This window comes from Nannospalax galili, unplaced genomic scaffold, assembly GCF_000622305.1.
Source record: "Nannospalax galili isolate Female #2095 unplaced genomic scaffold, S.galili_v1.0 scaffold1311, whole genome shotgun sequence".
NCBI classification, from domain to species: Eukaryota; Metazoa; Chordata; class Mammalia; order Rodentia; family Spalacidae; genus Nannospalax; species Nannospalax galili.
The window spans coordinates 640734-663038 of NW_008329527.1; the positions used below are offsets into that span (position 1 = coordinate 640734).

The 22305-nt window shown below is 43.3% G+C and overlaps 1 protein-coding gene across 7 annotated transcripts in view; it reads left to right on the forward strand.

The window, feature by feature from the left end:
- Positions 1-22305, forward strand: part of Kansl3 (KAT8 regulatory NSL complex subunit 3) — a 47972-nt gene that overhangs the window by 19874 nt on the left and 5793 nt on the right. For 3 of the 7 annotated variants that reach the window (XM_029566018.1, XM_029566025.1, XM_029566034.1), the window contains 13 exons: positions 1795-1866; positions 3281-3355; positions 3553-3710; positions 5624-5687; positions 6114-6314; positions 6482-6638; positions 7979-8056; positions 9264-9455; positions 10142-10223; positions 10819-10949; positions 11355-11464; positions 11851-12073; positions 12403-12536. In XM_029566018.1, coding sequence (XP_029421878.1) covers positions 1795-1866; positions 3281-3355; positions 3553-3710; positions 5624-5687; positions 6114-6314; positions 6482-6638; positions 7979-8056; positions 9264-9455; positions 10142-10223; positions 10819-10949; positions 11355-11464; positions 11851-12073; positions 12403-12536 — 1677 coding nt within the window. The remainder of the gene's footprint in view (positions 1-1794; positions 1867-3280; positions 3356-3552; positions 3711-5623; positions 5688-6113; positions 6315-6481; positions 6639-7978; positions 8057-9263; positions 9456-10141; positions 10224-10818; positions 10950-11354; positions 11465-11850; positions 12074-12402; positions 12537-22305) is intronic. The other 4 variants (XM_008838071.3, XM_029566019.1, XM_017799403.2 and 1 more) reach the window with 2 other exon arrangements.

A 22305-nucleotide genomic window follows, 5' to 3' on the forward strand; every position in this document is an offset into this window, starting at 1 on the left:
GTGTGTGTGTGTGTGTGTGTGTGTGTGTGTGTGTGTGTGTTAAGGCCAACGGAAAACTTGCAGAAGTCATTTTCTTCTTCTGCATTGTGGGCACTAGAGAGCAAACTCAGGTCATCGGACTTGGCTGCAAGCACCCTTACGTGCTGAGCCATCTCACCAGCCCATGTACATCTTTAACCCTCCCATCCCAGCCACTTACTTGGAGTGTTCTTTAGGAAATGGATAGTTGATAAATGAATTAACAGCTACCACCTGTCTTTTACACAGGAGGGCACCACTGACAACCCCAAACCTTTTATTTTGTTGCATTGCTGGGGATTGAAAACAGGACCTTGTGTGTGCTAGACAAGCATCCAGGCACCACTGAGCTCCACCCTCAGCCCTCAAATCCATCTTCGCTCTCAGGTGATTGGGCCCTCTTGCTGATTCAGAGTGAATGGTCTTTCACAATTCTCTGGTCCTTGAAATTTCCAGAAAAGATAGTTCTGGGGTAGACTTCTTGATGCATGGGAAATGGTTTAAGAACATCTACTTTGTGAGGCTGTTGTGAGGGTTAGATGAGTTGATGCATGTGACAGGCTTACAGCAGGGTCAAGGGCACAGGAAGGTCAACCGTTCACTTCATTACAGAGGCCAGGGAGTCTACAATCAGAGTTCCTGGATTTAAATCTCAGATCTGGCATTTGTCAGCTTTGGGAACTTGTGCAAATCCCTTAACACTTTTAAGATTTACTTATTGTTTGTTTGTTTGTTTATTTGTTTGTTTATTTATTTATTTATTTGGTCTTTTTGAAGACAGGGTCTCCCTGTAGCCCCAGCTGTCCCGGAACTCACAGAGATCTGCCTGCCTCTGCCTCTCGAGTGCTGGGATTAAAGATGTGCGCCACCATGCCTGGCTTCTTATTGTTATTTTTAAATTGTGTGTGCATGTGTCAGTGTATGGGTATGTGAGCATAAACTCAGATGTCCGTGGAGGCCAGAAGAGCACATCAGATTCCTTAAGAGCTGGAGTTACAGGCAGTTGTAAACTGCCCATACATAGGTGCTGGGAACTAAGCTCAAGTCCTCTGGAAGAGCAGTATGCCCTCTTAACTACTGAGCCATTTTCCAGCCCCAAGAGCTTATTTTTCATAGTGCTTAACATAGTGTCATAGCAAAGGATCATTGATGTGAGAACTGTGTTGGGATGTAGCTGTTAAGAGTTTGTGGATGAACACCTCTCACTCACTGGTACTTGGATGGGATTCTGTCTCCCCAGAGCAAACTCCCTGGCTCTCCTTTGATTCTTATCGCCTCTTCTGGTCCCTCAAGCTCTGTGTTCCCTGCCTCACGCCGCCACCGATTCTGGCAGTCTCAGCTTTCCTGCTTAGGCAAGGTAATTGTGGGGGCAAGCAGAACTCTTCTAGGTACAAATGTCATCATGGAGGATTGAAGAGAAGAGTGTGTGGTAGGGAGTCAAGTTCATTGAACTCAAATGTAATTCAGCCTCTAACTCTTATTTGGCATTTTAATGGTGCTTATCTAAGGTTAAAGGATTCCAGGGTAAGTTAAGCAGAACTGAGAGATTTGAAACATACCACAACTGGCATGGTTGCCCTTTCTTTCCTTTAGGTCATCCCTGTAGCAACTCATCTGCTGAACAATGGGAGTGGGGTAGGCGTTCTGCAGTGTCTCGAGCATATGATTGGGGCCGTGAGAAGCAAAGTGCTGGAGGTGAGAATGCTGGGCATGCTAGGATTGTTCTGTGCCCATGTGTAGTCTCCTATCTTACTGTGTTCTTTCTCTGTCACAAAGATTCACAGTCATTTTCCACATAAACCCATTATCTTGATTGGATGGAACACAGGAGCTTTGGTGGCCTGTCATGTAAGTAATTTCTACCTTATTTGGAGGTCGCTGAAATATTGAAAGTTGTCTTAGAATGCTATGACTATTTCTACTGTTCCTACTGGTAGCTCCCTTGAGCCTCTGTTGTTTTAGTCCCCATGTTAGATGTTTTATGTGTAAGATTACATTTTATACTGTGTGGGAGACTTTAGTTTTTTAATGTTGTTGTGGGAAATTTTAAACAGGAAGAACAGACCAGTGAATAAGCTCCTTGGTCCCATCACCTCGCTTTGCCAGGAATAACTCACAGCCAGGCCTGCTTTTGTCTGCTCCTACTACTGTCTGTAACCTCCCCCCCGCCCTCAGGTTATTTTGAAGAAAGTTCAAAGCTGGGTATGGTGGCAGATGCCTGTCATCCTAACACTTGGGAGGCAGAGGCAGGAAGATTGCTTTGTGTTTGAGGCTAGCCTGGGCTATACAGTGAACTACAGGGCAACCCAGACTTCTTGGGAGATTCAACTTGACAAAACCAACCAAACAAAAAAATTTAAGATATTCCCAAATACTTTTTTTGATAGTCCCAAATATTGTATTTTATTTATGTTTCAGCATATATCTCTGAAAAAATAAAAAAGATACCTTTTCTCCAAACTTATGTACCATACTGTTCTCTCTCATAAACAGTTCAAATAGGTACACATTAATAGTTTTAAATTTGATGTATTCGTGTTTAGTACCTTTATAAGACATCTGGGGACCCTTATATATGTGTCTACCATTTGCATGTTTCTGACTTTTTGAAAGCCCCAGTTCTACTAAACAGTCTGGTCAGTGATAGCTAAAGCAAGTACCTGCTGTACTTCCCACTCCCGGGAATACTTGCTCTTAGAAATTTTGGATGTGTGGGAGCTGTCCCTTAAGCCCAGTGATGAGAAATTTCTCCACTTAAGGGAGAGTGTCAGCATTTGTGGTTTTTCCTCTGTGTTTTGGGACGCATGGAACTCAAAACCTTGTACATGTGAAGCAAGTGCCCTGTCACTGAGCTGCATCCCCCAGCTTGACAACATTTGTCTCTTTTTTATTGTATTTTTCCCTTTTTCTTTTTTGAGACAGGGTCTCCCTGTAGCCCCAGCTGGCCTGGTACTCACTGTGTAGAACAGGCTGGCCTTGAACTCAGAGAGATCTGCCTGCCTCTGCCTCCCAAGTGCTGGGTGATTGTATTTTTTTCTTAATGACAAAAACAGTAGAAGGGCTCTGATCTAGGGCATGGATAGGATTGAAGTATCACAACTTCCGTTGCATGGCTCAACTGTGTGCTAGGGTACTGTTAGAGCTCCAGTTCTCAAAATAGCTGCTTGTGTTCTGATCATGTAATCCTGTCATCAGGAAACTGGAGAGGCTGAGGTGCAGTGAAGTCACTTGCCCTTCAAGTGAATGGTGCCTTTATTCGCAGGTATCAGTGATGGAGTATGTCACTGCAGTTATCTGCCTTGGGTTTCCTCTGCTTACTGTGGATGGCCCCCGGGGGGTAAGAGTGAGGTGAAAGTGGCTGGTCATTGGTAGTAGAAGGTTGGGGGGATTTGGGACAGTGGAGTGCATGCCTTGTTCAGGGTGGGATGAGGCGTGGGATGAGGCCTCCTGCAGATGAATAGCTGACTCTTTTGAGCAGCTTCAAGGTCGGTGCTTCCTGGAGACAAACTGAATCTAAATCGCTGCCTCTTTTAGGATGTGGATGATCCCCTCTTGGACATGAAAACTCCAGTCCTCTTTGTCATTGGTCAGAATTCCTTGCAGTGCCACCCTGAAGCCATGGAGGACTTCCGGGAAAAGATTAGAGCTGAAAATAGCTTGGTAGTGGTTGGAGGAGCTGATGATAATCTCAGGTGGGTAAATTCCTCTAGAGCTGTGAGGGAGTCTGTTAGAATGTAAGAAGAATTCTTGTCCTGTGGCAATGTATAACAATAAGCCAGTGTGTCTGAGTTAACATTTGACTCCAGTTTTGTTTTGTTTTTTTTAAATTTTGTTTGCTATTTTTATTTTATGTATATGAGTATATTGCCTGCATGTATGTAAGTGCACCCGTGTCATGCAGTACCCACGGAGGTCAGAAGAAGGTGTCGTATCCCCTGAAACTGGAGTTATGGACAGTGGTTAGCTACCTTGTGGGTGCTGGGAATCAAACCCGGGTCCTCTGGAAGAGCAGTCTGTGCTTTTAACCACTGAGCTATCTCTCCAGCCCCCTGGACATCAAATTTTTTAAAAGTGCTTTAAATTAGTTTCAGATTTATAAAAACTTGCAGCTAAAGAGGAAAAACAATTACAGCCTGTTACAGCCAGTTTTCAGGAGGCTGAATCAGAAGGACTGAGTTCAAGGCCAGCTTGGGCCTCAAACCTATCTCAAAAACACAAAAACAAAGAGCTGTAAAGCTAGTATAAGAAATCCCATATATCCCTAGCCTAGATTTTCTAAATGGTAATATGTAACCAAAGGGCAATTCTCCAGATGATGTAATTAACATTGATTTGATAACATTATCTAAATTACAGACTCAGATTTCATCAGTTTCTTCCCTAATGTGGTTTTTTTCTGGCCCAGGATCCAATTCAAGATTGTACATTGCATTTAGTTGCCTTTATCTTAAGGTTCCTCCTTGATCTACACACGCACGCACGCACACACCCCCTTTTCTCTCTTATTTATTTTGAGACAGGATTTCATATAGCTTAAGCTATTCTCAGATTTGTAGCTGAGGATGCTTGAATACATGGTCCTTATGTCCCTCTCAAGTGCTAGGATTACAGACCTGCATCTTCATGCCTAGTTCTTGGTGTTTGTTTCCCATGATTTTGAGAATTTTTTTTTTTTTTTTTTTTTTTTTTTTTTTTTTGGGGAGTGCTTCCATGTTTTCTTTCTGTATTTGCTTGTTATTGATATATAGAAAGTGTAGACCAGGCTGGCCTTGAACTCACAGAGATCCGCCTGCCTCTGCCTCCCAAGTGCTGGGACTAAAGGCGTGCACCACCACTCCTGGCTGATTTTGAGAATTTTAAGGACTACTGGTCAGGTATTTTGTAGCTAGTTTTTTTTATATTTTCTTATGATTACATTGAAGATACAACCTTGGGGTTGGAAGATGTGTTGGGGGAAATCTCTTGATGAGGCCCCAGCATTCCAAGTAGACTATATCTCATAGGTAAGGAACTTCCTAAGTGGACAGTTCTAGGCACCATGCTTAGCTCACAACATAAGTTGTTTAATATTCTACTGTGTGAATGAGGTGTACAAATGTAGTGCTTCCCAGACCTAGTAATAGGAGAAATCCATTTTTCTTTCTGTAGGACCTCATAGAATGTTTTAAAAAGTAAACCACTTTGCTCTTTAAAAATTTTTTTTAAACTGGAGGCTGAAAAGATGTCTCAGCATTTAAGAGCCTTGTTGCTCTTGCAGTACCCACACAGTGGCTACAAACCATCCATAACTGTAGTTCTAGGGGATCCAGCAGGCATTGCACACATAGGTGCACTTACATACATGTTAACAAAACACAAACAAAATAAAAGTAAATTAAAAAAAATTTAACTGTGTGATACATGTATAATTGTGGGTGTATACATGTAGGAATGCAAGTGCCACAGTGCATATGTGGAATTCAGAGGACAACTTTTGGGAGCCTGTCCTCTCCTTTTACTCTGGGTTCCAGGGATCAAACTTAGGTTGTTAGGCATTCTTAGCAAGCACTTTTGTGATCACTGAGTTGTCTCATTGACCCAACTGTTCTTTTTTTTTATTTCTTAGGATAAGCAAAGCAAAGAAGAAATCAGAAGGGTTGACTCAAAGCATGGTGGATAGATGTATTCAGGTAAACAGTAGTCCCATGTGTTTTCTTAGCTGGACGCTCCTTTTGTTGCCTTTAGGATTAGTTTTGTTGGCAGTAGCTCCATTCTTTTGCATGTGAGGGATATTCAAAGGGCTCTCTGGTAGGCCTAAATCACAAAGAAAAGGGGAAAGAGGGAGAAAAGGCCAAGGAAAGGCAAACTGAGATGTGGGTGAAGCATTGTGGGGAGTGGAGAGACAGAGTATAAGAGGGGAGGAGTGTGCCCAGAACATCTTTCACAGAGACACCTGCTGCTTTTCTCCAGGCAGAGCTGCCTGGAAGCTTGGCCTTTGTTTGTCTTTGTGAGTGGGGAAGACCATCATCTTGAGGTTGAGTCATCTAGCTTGACGCTATCTAGGAGGGTCCTGTTCTCCAGAGGAGGACTTGGGCCTTGGCTTCTTTTCGCACTAGGATGAGATTGTGGACTTTCTGACTGGAGTGCTCACTCGCTCTGAGGGTCATGTGGGCTCTGAGTCTCGAGATCAGGATGCTGAGAAGAAGAAGAAGCCTCGGGACTTGACCCGAAGAGACTTGGCCTTTGAAGTTTCTGAGCGAGGCAGTCGACCTGGTTCCCCAGCTGCCAAGTTGCCTACATCCCCCTCAGGCTCAGAGGTAGTGTGGGCAGGGAGGGAGCACTTTTGCTGAGATCTGAGGATGCATAGTTGGTTCCTTCTTTCATGGGGGCACCTGGGAGTTGCTACATGGGGAGTTTCAGGGGGCCATGTGGATTAGTAGTTAAATGCAAACATTGACTCATCTCTGGGGCCTTCTCTTCCTAGGATCTCTCCAGCGTATCCAGCAGCCCCACCTCTAGTCCTAAGACCAAAGTGACCACGGTAACCTCTACCCAGAAATCTAGTCAAATTGGGACCTCCCAGCTGCTGAAAAGACATGTACAGAGGACAGAAGCTATGTTGTCGCACAAACAAGCCCAAGGTATAGGCTCCTGACCTAGCATCCCCACTGGAGTTCTGTCCCCTGCAGCTAATATCATGTGTCAGTTGGAAAGCATTGGATCTCTAGCTTTTTCAGGGGGTTTAAGAAACACTCTTTCCCACATTGCTGTCTAAGCAAAATTAGGTTGAAATGAATCCCAAGGCTGTGTGGTAGTGGGGTTTGTGGTCACTAGTCACAGCTCTGTCTTGATGTGCCGGAGGCGTTGTGCTTATAAGCTGACTATATGTGTAGTGGCCTCATCTTTCTGAGTACTAATTGAAGAAGCCACATTTTTTGCCATCCACTTCTATAGTCAGGGAGCTTTCCAGATGATGAGCACAGAGTGATTAGATTGTGTACCACCTTACCTTGCCCTTCCTTGGTTTGCTCTTGAAGAGTTAAGATTCCCATACTGGGACATTCCACAGATTTAATCAGGATTCTGCCTGTAGACTTTAGATGAGGCTAGGAAGCATTTGTATTGTTGAAATTAGGGTTTGTAGAGATGTAAGAGCCATGAGAGGAGCTAGAAGAAAGGGAAAGTTCAGTGAGTTGAGAAAAACAACAGTAACTTTCTCCCCCACCTATTTTCTGTGATCCAGGTGGGCAGTCTTGAGCAAAGGTCATTGGCCATTGTTGTTTACTGATCTGTTGAAGAGCATGTGTCACCTGAGGTTCTTGGGAATGGCATGTTTACGAAGAGGCAGCAGTTCAAGCTGACTGTCAAACAGGATGCCTCCCCTGCTGATTTTAACAGAATCAATGGGCTAGAGCTTAAACCCAGGCTTCTTATGAAATGCTAATAACAAGTATGAGTGGGTAGATGAAAGCAACAAAAGAGGCCATGGATCCAAAAAGAGTCTGTGGATGCTCTGTGATGTGGCTCTTTTGAGTGATGATAAGAGCCAAGTTCTAGGTGGGGTTCCCTTAAACATTTGATGAAAATAGAGTCAGTATTTGCTCTGGAAGGCTGAGTGGTGAGCTGGGATCAGGATGGGACCCAGAGTTTCAACAGGGATAGCAGCAGTCATAGAACTATGACTGTAGCAGAACTAAGGGGTGAGTGAGGAATAATAGTTTATATAGGCAGAGACTTTGCTACCTGCTGTACCTTCTTGCAGTTGACTTGTCCTAGCTCTTTGAATCTTGTCAATGGCCCCATGGGGCAAGATCAGTTTGTAGAGGATTCCATGGAGCCTAATAACACAGTGCAGGTTTCAGACCCATGTAGTTCCCTCAGAAAGAACCCCACTGACCATTTTCATCTTTTTCTTATTCCTACTCTGTGTCTACTTTCTCTAGCTAGCTATGATTCTGTAACTCTTTCTGATTCATTCCAGCACAGTTTGCTGCTTTTCTGAAACAAAACATGCTGGTGAGGAAAGCTTTCCCTCCCGGCGCTTCCTCCTGTCTCTTTGGTGAGTATCGCTTTCACCTGCTTGCTTGGGCTTATGGCTCTCCTCCCCTGCCTCTCATTCCTTCCCCCCTCCACTCATTTCTTCATTTCCTGTCTTGTCTTCTGATTCTTTCCACCAACTCCCTTTGCTTATGCTATAGCCTTTGCCTTTTCTGCATCCTTTCTGTTGGCATCTCATAGTATTTTCCTTTTTTTCTCACTATGGTTTTTCTATCATGCTTCTTGGTTCTGTGTCTCTTCTGTGTGTCTGTTAATTGTTGCTATGAGTGCATTTCCTTGTCTGTTTTCTCCCTGCCTCTGTGTTCTGTTTCCATCCTGACTGCTACAAGCACACCAGACACTTAACAACTACTCTTCTTCCTCCGCTGGCGTTAGCCAGCACATTTAGCCCCTAAGAAGTCCTTCTAGCTAGAGATTGACTGTGGCCCCTAGCCAGGAACACCCCCTTGCTCACTAGACTGTTGCTTTCCTCTCCACTTCCACCTGTGTTTGCCTGTGCTAAGGAGGACTAAAGGGCTGGGGCCAGCAACTTCTGTGTATAAAGCATAGGAAAATTGTGAGAAAACCTAAAGGATAACAAGCCCAGAAGGCTGTATGCACAGTGATCTGTTTGAGTCAGGGGGAGCCCATGTCAGTCTAGACTGGGAATGACATGGGCCATTCTTGCCCTGTTACCTTTGGGCAGGAGCTGTCATGTCTCCTTAACCAGTAGCTCCTGAGAACCAGCTGAGGTCATGGTGACAATCCTCACTGCTTCCATTTGGCAAGCATACCCTTGGCCTTGAGTGCCTAGGGCAGGGTAGGACTCCTGGGAGCCCTATGAAAACACTCTTTTGCAGAGGACTAAGGTAGCCTGCCCTCGTATGTTCCTCATAAAATGTTTACTGTCCGAAGCTGTGGGGCAGTGGAGGAGGGAGTATAATAGGGAAATGATCACATTCCTTGCATCTGGGAAGTGTTGAGAGCCATTAAGCTGAGTCCTTTTTTTTGGTGTCGCTGGCCTTGCTAGGCAGCATTTCCATGCCTTCTGTCCAAAGCACAAGGTGGGGTCCACCAAGGGCAGGGCTGAGGTGGTGATGTGAAGTGTGCCCTATACCTGGGACATATCTCCTGTGTGTCCCCACGTGGCTGCTCTTTGCTAGCTTGACCTGTAATATCTATAAGCTTTTCTAGCTTACAGAAGATCTCACCTCAGTTCCACCTCTTAGTTCCCATTTCATCAGAACCAGCAGAAGAGTCGGAGAAAGAGGAGCTTAGGGTTCAGCTGAAGCGGCACCATCCTTCCAGTCCTCTTCCTGGCACGAAGACCTCCAAGAGACCGAAGATCAAAGTGTCCCTGATCTCCCAAGGGGACACAGCTGGAGGGCCTTGTGCTCCTTCCCAAGGTGGAACCCCTGAAGGTGAGTGTTGTGTGTTTGGTAAAAGCTGACCAGCTCTCCCAGGCATGCAGCTTGGTTCCCTCAGAGGCTGCTTGCTGTCAGGCAGTCCAGTCTTGTCAGCATGAAGGACACTAGGGCAGATGTGTCATGAGTGGCGGTGACCTTACTGAATGAGGACGGGGGAGCAGAATATGAGAGCATTTGTGGAGCCATCAGAGCATTATATATTCTGTCCTTTTTATTGGTTTCAATGGAAGATTATGAGATACTGTAGAAAACTTAGAAAATGGAAGGAAAAAAGTGCCCCCCATTCTCCCTGTATTAACATGGCTAGTCCTTTTTTTACCTTCCAGTCTTTGGCCATAACATCTTAAATTTAGCCATGGTTATAGAACTCAAAAAACTAGGGCAAGGGGCTGGAGAGAAGGCTCAGCGGTTAAGAACACTGGCTGTTCTTGTAGAAGACCCAGGTTCAAATCCCAGCACCCAGATGGCAGCTAGCAACTGTCTGTAACTCTAGGTCCAGGGGATCCAACAGCCTCTTCTGTCCTCCGCAGGCATTGCACGACATCGGTGCACTTACCTACGTGTAGGCAATACACACATACACATAAAAATAATAAATAAAATATTAAAAAGGAAAAAAAAAAAACAAGGGCAAAATATTTTGGCAGCTAACCTTTGGTTTTGGGGTTTCTGTTTTGCAGCTACAGGAGGGAAACCTATCACCATGACGCTGGGGCCTTCAGCAGGGGCCAAGGAGCTCACCGGGCTTCTCACCACAGCCAAGTAAGTCTTCCCTTGGTCTTTCTCTATTCCCTCTTTTCCTTTCACTTTTTTTCTGGTTCATTTAGTATTTTGGGAAGTAGATAGACTCTGGAGCCTGTTAGTTAGGGACATGTGACTTCCTTCTGATTGAGATCTTTATCTTTCATCAGTGTCAATTCAGAGTCCATTTTTCCTGAAGAGATTTCCTTAAGATATTGCACACATGGATACACCAAAATAAAAATAAATTTAAATTAAAAAAAAAAAACAAAACTCTTCCTCTTTCTTTAGAGGATGCTGGACTGTGTGTAAGGTGAAGTCAGGTGTCTGAATCTACTTTGCTTAAAAAGTTCTTCCTCTTCCCTAAAGATAAAGATTGAGTTAGGTTTCTGAAAAGTAGAATTTCCCTGGCTTTGCTCAGAGGCCCAAGTTATTTATTTTAGACTTGACTTTTGAAAGGATAGAGGTGGGGTTCAGATGTTGGAACAGAGAAATAAGAGACTTCTTTCTTCCCCTGTGTCCTGTGTTGAAAGTGTTGTTGGACTTGGCTCTGGACACTCTCTATGTTGCTGTAGTCTGCTGCCCTTTGGATGACAGCTCTTTTCTTTGTTTCCAGGTCAAATTCTTCTGAAGGTGGAATCACAGCCAGCATAGCCCCATCAATGTCTTCCAGCAACACCACGCCTAGTGCCCTGCACACTCTCCAGAGCCACTTGGTGGCCACCTCTCCTGGCAGTTCCCTCCCAGGTATTTTGTAGCTCATCCCACCCTCTTCCAGGAAAGTCTTTTTGATCTGCTGCTGAAAGATTTATCTCTGGTCTCCCAGTGATCATGGAAACAACCAGGAAGCTGGAATTAGTTTGACTGAGGGGAGTTTCTTATCTTTGGTATCTGCAAGGGCTTTATCCTCTACTGTGAAGGATGGGCACTAGCTGATGGGTGACATTGGTCAGTTGATGGCTAACATAGCACCTTTCCTCATGTGGCAGCTACTGTGTGTGCCTGGTGTCTTTATGAGGGCAGGGGAGTGTCTTAAGGGCAAGAGCTGTGGATCAAATTTAGTTGTTGGTAAGGGTGAACAGCATGGCTGTTTGTGGGTATATATAAGTGACTAACCTGTGCTGATTTGTGCTATGCTATATCCTCTCCTAGGGGCCGCTTCAGCCAGCAGCCTCCTACAAGGCCTCAGCTTCAGCTTGCAGGATATAAGCAGTAAGACCTCTGGCCTCCCAGCGAGTCCTTCCCCAGGGCCATCCCCACAGGTATATATCTGTTGAGCTGGGCAAGTGTGGGAAGGACTCCTTAGCTTCATTGGTTTTGACAGAGAGATTGTGTCTGGTATCAGAGGGTCAGGGATAAATAGCCTTCTAAATACCAAGTCAAGAAACTACCAAAAGTTAGGTTCTAATACTTTGGCCTTGGGCAAGTTTCTTGACCTCTCTGTTTGTTTTGTTGTCAGTAAAATAAGGTAATATTGGTTCCCTCATAGAGTTGTTGTGAGGAGTAGAGATGATAGATGCAAAGTATCTGAAAGAGTACATGGCATGTGGTAGGCACTCAGTGCATGTTAGCCTTTAACAGTATGCTCTGGGCCCTATAAGCTTGAATGTTGTGGGCTTCTGATCTCCTGGTCTTGTTTTTCCAACAGGCCACCGGCATGAAGTTGCCCACCCCCATGCAGAGCCTGGGTACCATCACCACGGGCACCAGCACCATTGTCCGTACCATTCCTGTGGCTACAACACTGTCCTCCTTGGGTGCCACTCCTGGTGGGAAGCCTACAGCCATCCATCAGCTGCTAACCAATGGAGGCCTTGCTAAGTTGGCAAGCAGCCTCCCTGGCTTGGCTCAGATCTCTAACCAAGCATCGGGTGAGTCTTATGAAAATAATGTGGGCTTCTAGATCTGGGCTCTTTTCTAGCACTTTCCCACCCATCTCATATAGGTAAGATCTAACGTAGCCCCACAGGGACCTGGCAATGACTCTTGGACCAGAGAGGTAGAAAGAACATAGACTGTTTCCTGCTGCCTTTCAAATTGACTGATAGGGCATAGACTACCCATCTGGGGAGGAGACTGAGAGGTTGTGTTATATGGGAAGAAACTCTGGAAAAAGTCGCTAGAAAGTAGCTGTTGTGACACCCCTCCCCCGACCTCCATCTTTCTGTCTCTGTCTCTCATGTCTGTTCCTGTCTCTCAGGCTTGAAGGTCCCCACCACCATTACTCTGACACTCCGTGGCCAGCCAAGCAGAATCACCACACTGAGCCCTATGGGCTCAGGAGCAGTGCCATCTGAGGAACCCACCTCCCAGGTCCTGCCCTCTAGCTCACAGGTAAGTATGCCTAGAAAGACCCAGAAAGCAGACTCCAATACTGAGAAATTTGGGGTGGCTGAACAGATGACCATAGATGCTACTGAGTTGAACTTGTCAGAGACCAGATTCAAATCTGGACCCTTAGGTTTCTAGTTTTGTCACTTTGAGCAGGTCATGGACCTCTTTGAGTCTTCTTTCTTGAAACACTCCTTGGCTCTTGTGAGGATACCCAAGTCTATCAGTGGCTGGGGTGTAATGTTTTTGTGTGCTTTCCATCTTCTTCCTGTTCTCTTCCTACTCTTTGTTTCATCATTCAGAACTTTGAGTGGAGGCTGATCCCAAACCTTGGCTTCATTGCTATCATTTTAGGGCATAGTCTGGTTTTTTTTTTTTTTTTTTTTTTTTAATTCAGGAAGTCCCCATCTTCTTAACTAATCTGATTTCTATAATGACCTTTTCAGGTAAAATGTTCCTAATCTTAAAATGCTGATATGAGGACTCATCCAAAGAGTGGAAGCTAAAATACAGTTCCAATCCAGAACTCTCTTCAACCAGGCCTTCCTGCATATGGGCAAGGTGCAGGCTGCATAGCTTCAGGCTGACCCAGAGCCCAGCCATCCATCAGGCCAACATGCCTGAGCACAGAGGACCTGGGTATTACTGGCAGGCAACAGTCCCTAAGCCATTCCCTAAGCCTTTCTATTTGTTTTACTTTAGTGGGAAATGCTGTTGAAAGATCAGTGCCTGACATTCACTGATATCTAGTTACCTCTTTTTGCAGAGGAGTTGAAAGTTCCCTCCCTCCCTCCTTTCTTCTCTCCCTCCCTCCCTTCCTCATTTACTTCATCTTATTTTTTGAGACAGGGTCTCTCACTGGACCTGGAACTGGCCATTTTGGCTAGAATGCCCAGACAGCAAGCCCTCAGGATCCTCTTGCCATCCCCTAGTGCTAGGGTTGCAGACATGCACTGTCAGGCCTGACTTAGATATGTGGATAGTGGGGATCTAAACTCAAATTCTCATGTTTATGCTGCAGGCATTTTACCCACTAAGCGGTCACTCCAGCTCCCTTTTTGTTTTCTTGGATTTTGAGACAGGGTCTCACTAAGTTGCCCAGGATGACCTCAAACCTGTGATCATCCTACTTCAGCCTCCCAAGTAGTTGGGATTACAGGCATACACCATGCCACTTAAAATTTTTGTTTGATTTTTGAGAGAGTTCCCTTTGTAGCCAAGCTGCCCTTGTACTTGATCCTCCTGCCTTAGCCTCTCTCTCTCTCTTGCTTTCTCTCTCTCTCTCTCTCTCTCTCTCTCTCTCTGTGTGTGTGTGTGTGTGTGTGTAAAATGGGCTTTTGAATTTTTGTGTATTTCAGACGTAAAATCATCTTTTTTTGTTTGTTTGTTTTGTTTTGGTCTTTTTTGAGGCAGGGTCTCCATATAGCCCCAGCTGACCTGGGACTCACTATGTAGACTAGGCTGGCCTTGAGCTCACAGAGATCCGCCTGCCTCTGCCACCTGAGTGCTAGGATTAAAGGTGTGTACCACCACACCTGGCCCTAAAGTCATCTTTATACCCCCTTCCCCTTTGGCACCCTCCCATAGCACCCCCACTGGAGTTCATACATTCTGTCATTTGTAGTGAGGCCTATTATGTAAAGTAGTGTTCCAAGATGTCCTTCAGTGCACTTTCATCCACCAGGGTTTAGTCAGCCTATCTTAGAGTCTCTCTCCAAGAAGATCTGCTCTTCCTCACCCAGCTGTGGGGCTGCCAATAATTCTTCGACTAAGATTGGGGCTTGCAGCTCTTTTCCACAGTTCTGTGCTAGGTTTTTGTCTGCCTGAGTTTGCATGGATCTTGTGACACCATTGCTGTAGGTTTGTATGAGAACAGTCCCTGGCACCTGTTAGGACTATTTCTGTATGGTCATGTACCTCCTCCCTAGCCACCTCCTCCCTGGCTCTTACACTCTTTCTGCTCCCTCTTCTGCAATGGTCCCTGAGCCCTGGCTGGGTGGACCTCATTATAGGAGACCTGTCCAAGGACCCACACCTTGCTCTGCTGACTCTTATTCTCTGCATTTTGTGTTCCTGGCCCTCTGTTGCATGAGGGAGTTTTATTGATGAGAATTAAAAGATGTGTTAGTATTCTCTTCATCTCTTGTTCTATGTTCCATGAGTCTTAGGTATAGAGGTTGCATCCTGGATGTGCCACTTAGGCCTGGGCAAGTCAGAGAACTTAGTGACCAGTGGTGTAACTCTGTAATAATCTCTGTCTGTTGAAATAGAAGCTTCTTTGATGGGTGGTGACTTGGATTCTTGTCTGTAAATTTAAGGATCCGTATTTTGCACATAGTAAGAAATTATATCTGTCTAGGGATATGAGAGGTTTGGGTTTTCTCTAAGATCTATGACTTCTCCAGCCGTGTGTATTTGACTAGGTTTACAGTACCAGACATGAGTTTCCTCCCATTGAGTGGGCTTTAAGTCCAGTTAGGTAGCTATTGATTACTCCCAAGATAAAAGTGCCATTACTGCACCAATATTACATTGAATCAGTTTTTAGACCTTGAAGCTAGGATTGGACCATCGATTGATGTATCAGCTATGTAGTGTTCTCCAAAGCTATGAGGGCTAGCTTTCAGGGGAGGTAGCTTCCAGATCGGTTCCAGCTCCATTGCTCCAAATCTTGTGTCCAAAGTATGCCCTGTCTTCAGCAATAGGGTCTTACCATCAAGTTCTGGCAGGCAATCAAGGGCTGAGGCAATAGCCTGTATAATTTTGGGAGTCTCTTGGACTACCCTGACCAACAACTCAAAGGAAGGTTTCTCTTGTCTGGCCCTGATTCTTGTTATGTAGTCTTAAGCTATACTCACAAACTCATGTAGGGATATTGTATGTGTAATTTTTCAGTAGGTTTTAGGACTAACACAATTCCCTATGGTTTTTTTTTTATACTAGCTAGGCACTATTTATGTCTCCTTTTTCTCTCCCTGTCTTATCCTCCCCTTCCCATTTAAAGTTTCTCCATTTTCCCCATTTCTCCCTTGATAATTTTTGTATGCTGTGGTCCCACCTCTTGAGCTCCTTCTTCCCCTTTATTCCCATGGTTCTTTGTACAGCCCCCCCTCTCCCCCTTCTGTTTAATTACCACCACCACCCCCCTTTTTTTAACACATTTTCCCTTAGTAACACCTGTCTCCTACTATTCTCTCTCGGGTTCCTTCTTTCCCTTTACCTCCCTGGTTTCCTTCCACTTTCCTGGTTCCTGAAGTTACATCAGGATATGTACTCAATAAGGATTTTGTGCTAGGATCCACATATGAGGGAGAACATACGTCATTTGTTTTTCTGAGTCTGTGTTAACTTCACTTAGTGTGACAGTTTCTAGATCCATCCATTTACCTGCAGATTTCATTATTTCGTCTCTCTTTACTGCTGAGTAGGATTCCATTGTGTAAATGTACCACATTTTCATTAACCACTCATCAGTTGTGGGGCACTTAGGTTGCTTCCATCTCTTAGCTGTTGTGAAAAGGGCAGTAACAAACATGGTTATATAAGTGTCTCTACAATAGGATGAGTCCTTTGGGTATATACCAAGGAGTAGTATAATGGAACTGGGTCATGTGGTAGTGTTTTGTTTTGTTTTGTTTTGTTTTGTTTTTTGGTCTTTTTGAGACAGCGTCTCCCTGTAGCCCCAGCTGTCCTGGAACTCACTATGTAGACTAGTGAGTGGCCTTGAACTCACAGAGATCTGCCTGCCTCCGCCTCCCAAGAGTGCTAGGATCAAAGGCATGTGCCACCATGCCTGGCATATGCTTTCCATGAGTTTGCAGTCCCACCAGCAGCGAATGAGCATTCTTCTTTCTCCATATCCTCACCAGCATTTGGTATCATTTGTTCTCTTGATCTCAACCAGTCTGACTGGGGTAAGGTAAAATCTTAAGGTGGTTTTAATTTGCATTTCCCTAATTACTAATGATGTTGAACACTCTTTAAGATGTTTCTTAGCTATCTTTTTTTCTTCCTTTGGGAACTCTCTGTTTAGATCCTCAGTCCATCTTTTAATTGGGTCATTTGCTTTCTTTGTTTTGTGAGTTCTTTATGTATTCTGAATGTTAAACCTCTGTCAGATGTGTCAATGGTGAAGATTTTCCCCTCTGTGGGTTTTCTCTTCAGTTGATTGTTTCTTTTACTATAGGGAAGCGTTTTAGTTTAATGAGTTCCCACTTGTTGATTGTTGACCTTAATTCCTGAGCAGTTGATGTCCAGTTTAGAAAGTCCTTTCCTACACCTGTGTCTTTCAAGTTACTGCCAATGTTTTCTTCTCGTAGTTTCAGAGATTTGAGTTTCACATTGAGGTCTTTGATCCATTTGGAGTTGACTTTTGTGCAAGGTGAAAGATAAGGATCTAGTTTCATTCTTCTACAGGTGGAGATCCAGTTTTGCCAGCACCATTTGTTGAAGATGCTGTCTTTCCTCCATTGTGTGTTCTTGGCAGTTTTGTCAAATATCAGGTGGCCGAAATTGCGTTTACTCAGGTTTGGGGCTTTGATGATGGTCCATTGAGCTATGTGTCTGTTTTTGTGCCAGTACCATGCTGTTTTTATGACTATGGCTCTGTAGTATACTTTGAGAGATCTGGTATAGTAATCCCTCCAGCGTTGCTCTTTGTGCTGAAGGTTGCTTTGGCTGTCCTGGGTCTTTTGTGCTTCCATGTGAATTTAAGGATGGTTTTTTCTTTTTCTTTCTTTTTTTAAAAAATATTTTATTTATTATTTTTATTTTATGTGTATGAGTGTTATACCTGCATGTAGGTAAGTGCACCCATGTCGTGCAGTGCTCGTGGATGACAGAAGAGGCTGTCGGATCCCCTGGGACTGGAGTTGTTAGCTGCCTTGTGGGTGCTGGGATTCGAACCCGGGTCTTCTGCAAGAACAACCAGTGTTCTTAACCGCTGATCCATCTCTCCATCCCCAGGGATGGTTTATTCTAATTCTGTGAAGTATGTCATGGGGGTTTTGATTGGCATTTTATTGAATCTATATATTGCTTTTGGTAGGATGGTCATTTTCACAATATTAATTCTTCCAATCTATGAGCATGGGAAGTCCTTCTATCTTCTGGTGTCTTCCTCAATCTCATTCTTTAAAGATTTAAAATTTTCGTTATAGAGATCTTTGATGTCTTTGGTCAGGTTTATTCCAAGAATTTTTGTTTGTTTGTTTTTGTAGCTATTGTGAATGGGAGGGTTTCTGTGTATTCTTTCTCCAGTTGCTTGTTATTGGTATATAGAAAGGCTACTGATTTTTGTAGATTAATTTTGTAACCTGCCACTTTACTGAAAGTGTTGATCAGTTCTAGGAGTTTCTGGTGGAATTTTTTGGGATCTCTTAGGTATAGTAGCATATTCCAGTTTTTTTCCAATTAGAATGATGTTGGCTGTGGGTTTGCTTTAATTATGTTGAGGTATGTTCCCTCCAGTCCAATTCCCTTTAGAACTTTTATCATGAACGCATGCTGAATTTTGTCAAATGCCTTTTCTGTGTCTATTGAGATGACGATGTGATTTTTGTCTTCAAATCCATTTATGTGATTTATGATGCTTACTGACTTGCGTATATTGAACCATCCCTGTATCTCTGGAATAAAGCCTACTTGATCATGGTGGATGATCCTTTTGATGTGTGTCTGTATGCGGTTTGCAAGTATTTTATTGAGAATTTTTGCATCTATGTTCATTAAGGATATGGGTCTTGAAAAGGAGTGGAGATAGTGGACATCCTTGTCTGGTTCCTGATTTTAATGGGAATTCTTCTAGTTTTTCTTCATTTAGAATGATGTTGGTGTGGGTTTGTTGTATATAGCTTTAATTATGTTGAGGTATGTTCCCTCCAGTCTAATTCCCTCTTGGACTTTGACCATAAATGCATGCTGAATTTTGTCAAAAGCCTTTTATGCATCTATTGAGATGACAATGTGGTTTTTGTCTTCGAGTCCATTTATATGATTAATAATGTTTATTGACTTGCATTGTGATGTTTCCCCTTTCATCTCTGATTTTGATTTGTTCATTTGGATTTGTTTCTTCTTTCTTTTGGTTATCTGGGCTAAAGTTCTTTCTATATTGTTTAGCTTTTTAAAGAACCAGCTCTTAGATTCATTGATTCTTTTGTTTTCTTTGTTTCTATTTCATTAATTTCTGCTCTGATTTTTGTTGTTTCTTCTTTTTTGCTGAGTTTGGGTTTCATTTGTTCTTTCCAGAGTCTTGAGTTGCAATGTTAAGTCTTTTATTGGTGTTCTTTCTGATTTTTAAATGTAGGCACTTAGGGCTGTGAACTTCCCTCTTACGACTGCTTTTAAAGTGTCCCAGAGGTTTTGTTGTATTGTATTCTACTTTTTGTTGAATTCCAGGAATACTTTTGTTTCTTAATTTCTCCTTTGACCTACTCATCATTCAGGAGTGTGTTGTTTATAATTAAAGTCCATGAGTTCGTATAGTTACTTGGGCTTATTCCATGTGTTGATTTTAAGCTTTGTTGCATTGTGGTGATAGAATGCATAGAATTATTTCAGTTTTTTGTATTTTTGAGGTTTGTTTTGTGCCTTAGTATGTGTTTAGTTTTTCAGAAAGTTCCATGGGGTGCTGAATAGAAAGTGTATTCTTTGGTGCTTGGGTAGAATATTCAGAAGATGTCTGTTAGGTCCATTTGATGTATAGTATCATTTAATTCACATGTCTCTCTTTTTGTTGTCTGTCCAGTTGACCTGTCTAATGAAGACGGTGGGGTATTGAAGTCCTGTACTATTACTGAGTTGGGGTTAATCTGTGTCTTAAAGTCCTGTACTGTTGTTTTTATGAATTTGGGTGCACCAGAGTTTGGTGCATATATGTTAAGGATTCTAATATCTTTTTGGTTAATTGTTCCTTTGATCAAAATGAAGTGACCCTCCTTATCTCTTCTAATTAGTTTTACTTTGAAGTCTATTTTGTCAGATATTAGAATTGTAACCCCTGCTTGTTTCTTAGTGCTATTTGATTGAAAGATTTCTTTTTTATCCTTTCACCGTAAGGTAGTGCCTACCCTTGAAGGTGAGATGGGTTTCTTTCAGACAGTAAAAGATGGATTTTAATCCATTCAAGTAACCTATGTCTTTTCACTGGGGAGTTCAGTCCATTGATATTTAGTTATTATTGAAAGATATGTATTGGTTGCGGTCATTTTGATTACTGTTTGCATTCTTTGTCTAATTTTGTGTTTCTACAATTATACCGTCATTTAGTTTCTTTCTGTTGCCCCTGGGGTGTAGTTGTCCTCTCTCTATTCTTTGTATTGCTTTAATTATTCTTTGAAGGGCTGGTTTTGTGGACATACGTTCTTTCAGCCAGTTTGTGTCTCTCCCCTGCAACTATAATATACATTTTTGCTGGTGTAGGTCGAATTTACTGCTGGGAGACGCACGCGCTCAGCTCCCAGGCCTGCTGTCCTTACAACCAGCTGATACAATGTCCTTCTAAACTACAGTTTAGGGAATAAAGGTATTTATCTGGGTTTGCTAACAGAGTATGTGATGACTATGAGGCGCACTTAACAAAGGCACAGACATCCTTGGGCTTTTCCCTCTACATACCAGCTGAGCCTTTTAGCTCTGTGGTCACTAGCCCAAGATAGAGAAACACCCTTCGCCTCCCTATTTTCTCATGTCTATCCTTAGAACCCCCCAGTCATGCAATTGAAGCTGACTGATTGGATGGGAGGGGTGACTGTCTCCCTCTGTCCCGCCGTTCCTGTGGAAAATTCTCTAGTTCAATTACTTTGAAGCCAGCAGGTGAGAAGCTAGAGAAGGTATCTGTCCATCTGCTTGCCATTTGGAGGACAAGCCTATCTAACAGCTAGGTAAAGTATTCTGGGTTGGCATCTATGGTCATTTAGAACTGGAAATACTTTAGTCCAGGCTTTCATAGGTCACATTGATAAATCAACTGTAATTCTGATGGGTTTTCCTTTATATGTAAGTTGTTTTTCTTTTGCAGCTTTCAATATTCTCTCTGTTCTATATATTTAATGTTTTTATAATGATATGCCATGGGGAGTTTCCTTTCTGGTCCTGTCTATTTGGTGTTCTTTGTGCTTCTTGTATTTGTATAGGGATGTCTTTCCTTAATTTTGGGAAATTCTCTTCTACAATCCTGTTTAAGATCTGGTCAGTACTGTTAACCTGAAATTCTTCTCCTCCTTCTATGCCTCTGATATGTAGATTTTGTCTTTTCATGGTGTCCCATATCTCCTGCATATTCCATTCCTGTGTTTTTTAAACATTTTCATAATCTTTGCTTTAGCAGTCCGATTCTTCAACTTTATCCTCCAGTGTTGATATTCTGTTTTCCATTTCATTTTAGCGGTGAGGCTTTCTCCTGTTGTTTCAAATAGGCTTATTGAGTTTTTCACTTCCTTCATTTCAGCCTGAGTTTTCTTCAATGTTCCTTTCTCTTTTGTGAATTCAATCAGAAGTTTATCCCTATCTTTTAGTTTGTTTGTGTGTGTGTGTGTTCTTTAAATTTGTTGAATTCTTTGATCATGTTTATGATTGTTCTTTTAAATTCCGTGTCCTGGGTTTTCTCTAGAGGGTTCTCCTTGTAGAACTCTTCTACCAGACTGGTGGAGTTTGGTGGGAACATGCTGTTTTGGTTTCCATATTATTTTTCCGTTGTGATTTTGGCATGTGGATTTCTTCTGTTGTTTGTGATTCTGGTATGAAACTCAAGCCTTCTTTTGTTGAGTTGAAGTTTGCTTCTGTTTGTATTATTGTTGTGCCTTAGTTGTTTTCTTATTGGGTATGTAAGGCTGGTTGGTCTAGGTTTCAGGTTCTCTCAGATTTATTTTAAAGGGAACTGATGGTTTCAGATCAACTATTCAGGCGCTCCCCGAAAGGCCCAAGCCAGTCAGGTACACTCAGGCTTCCTTCTAACACTTGGACCCCTACTAGCAGGTACTCACAGCACAATTTGGGAAGTTCCTAAGGGGAGGCTTGATTTTGGCACTCTCAGGCTATCTGCTGAGGTCTCAGCTCCTACACCAGGTGGAGGCTCTAAGGTTCAGCCTTACCCTGCTGTAGGGCAGAGAGGTAACCCTGGGGATGTGGGAGGGGCTTCACATAATCCCAGTAAGGGGGCTGGGTACGTGGTGATTTGGGGAAGCTCACCACCACATGGAGGCTGGATCCAGGTGCTCAGGTGGTCTGCTGAGTTCTCAGCTCCTACAGCAGGTAGAGGCCAGATTAGGTACTCTCAGGCCATCTGCTAAGGTCTCCTTGCCTAGCCTCTTTTGAATGCTGGTGTTATAAGGAAAAATTAACACTCCTGGCTTAACTTTTTTTAAATTTTTCATTTATTTTTATTTTATGTGTATGAGTGTTTTGCCTGCATGTATGTAAGTGCACCCATAACATGCAGTGCCTTTGGAGGCCAGAAGAGGGTATTGGATCCCTTTGGAGTTACTGATGGTTGTTAGCTGCCACATGGGTGCTGGGGACCCCAGTCAGGTCCTCTGTAAAAACAGCCTGTGTTTTAACCACTATACCATCTTTCTAGCCCCCAACTTGTTTTGTTTTGTTTTGTTTTGTTTTGTTTTGTTTTGGTCTTTTTTGAGGCACGGTCTCCCTTTAACCCTGGGTCATCTGGAACTTGCTATGTAGACCAGGCTGGCCTTGAACTCAGAGATCCACCTGCCTCTGCCTCCTGAGTGCTGGGACTAAAGGTGTGCGCCACCATGCCCAGCTTAAATTT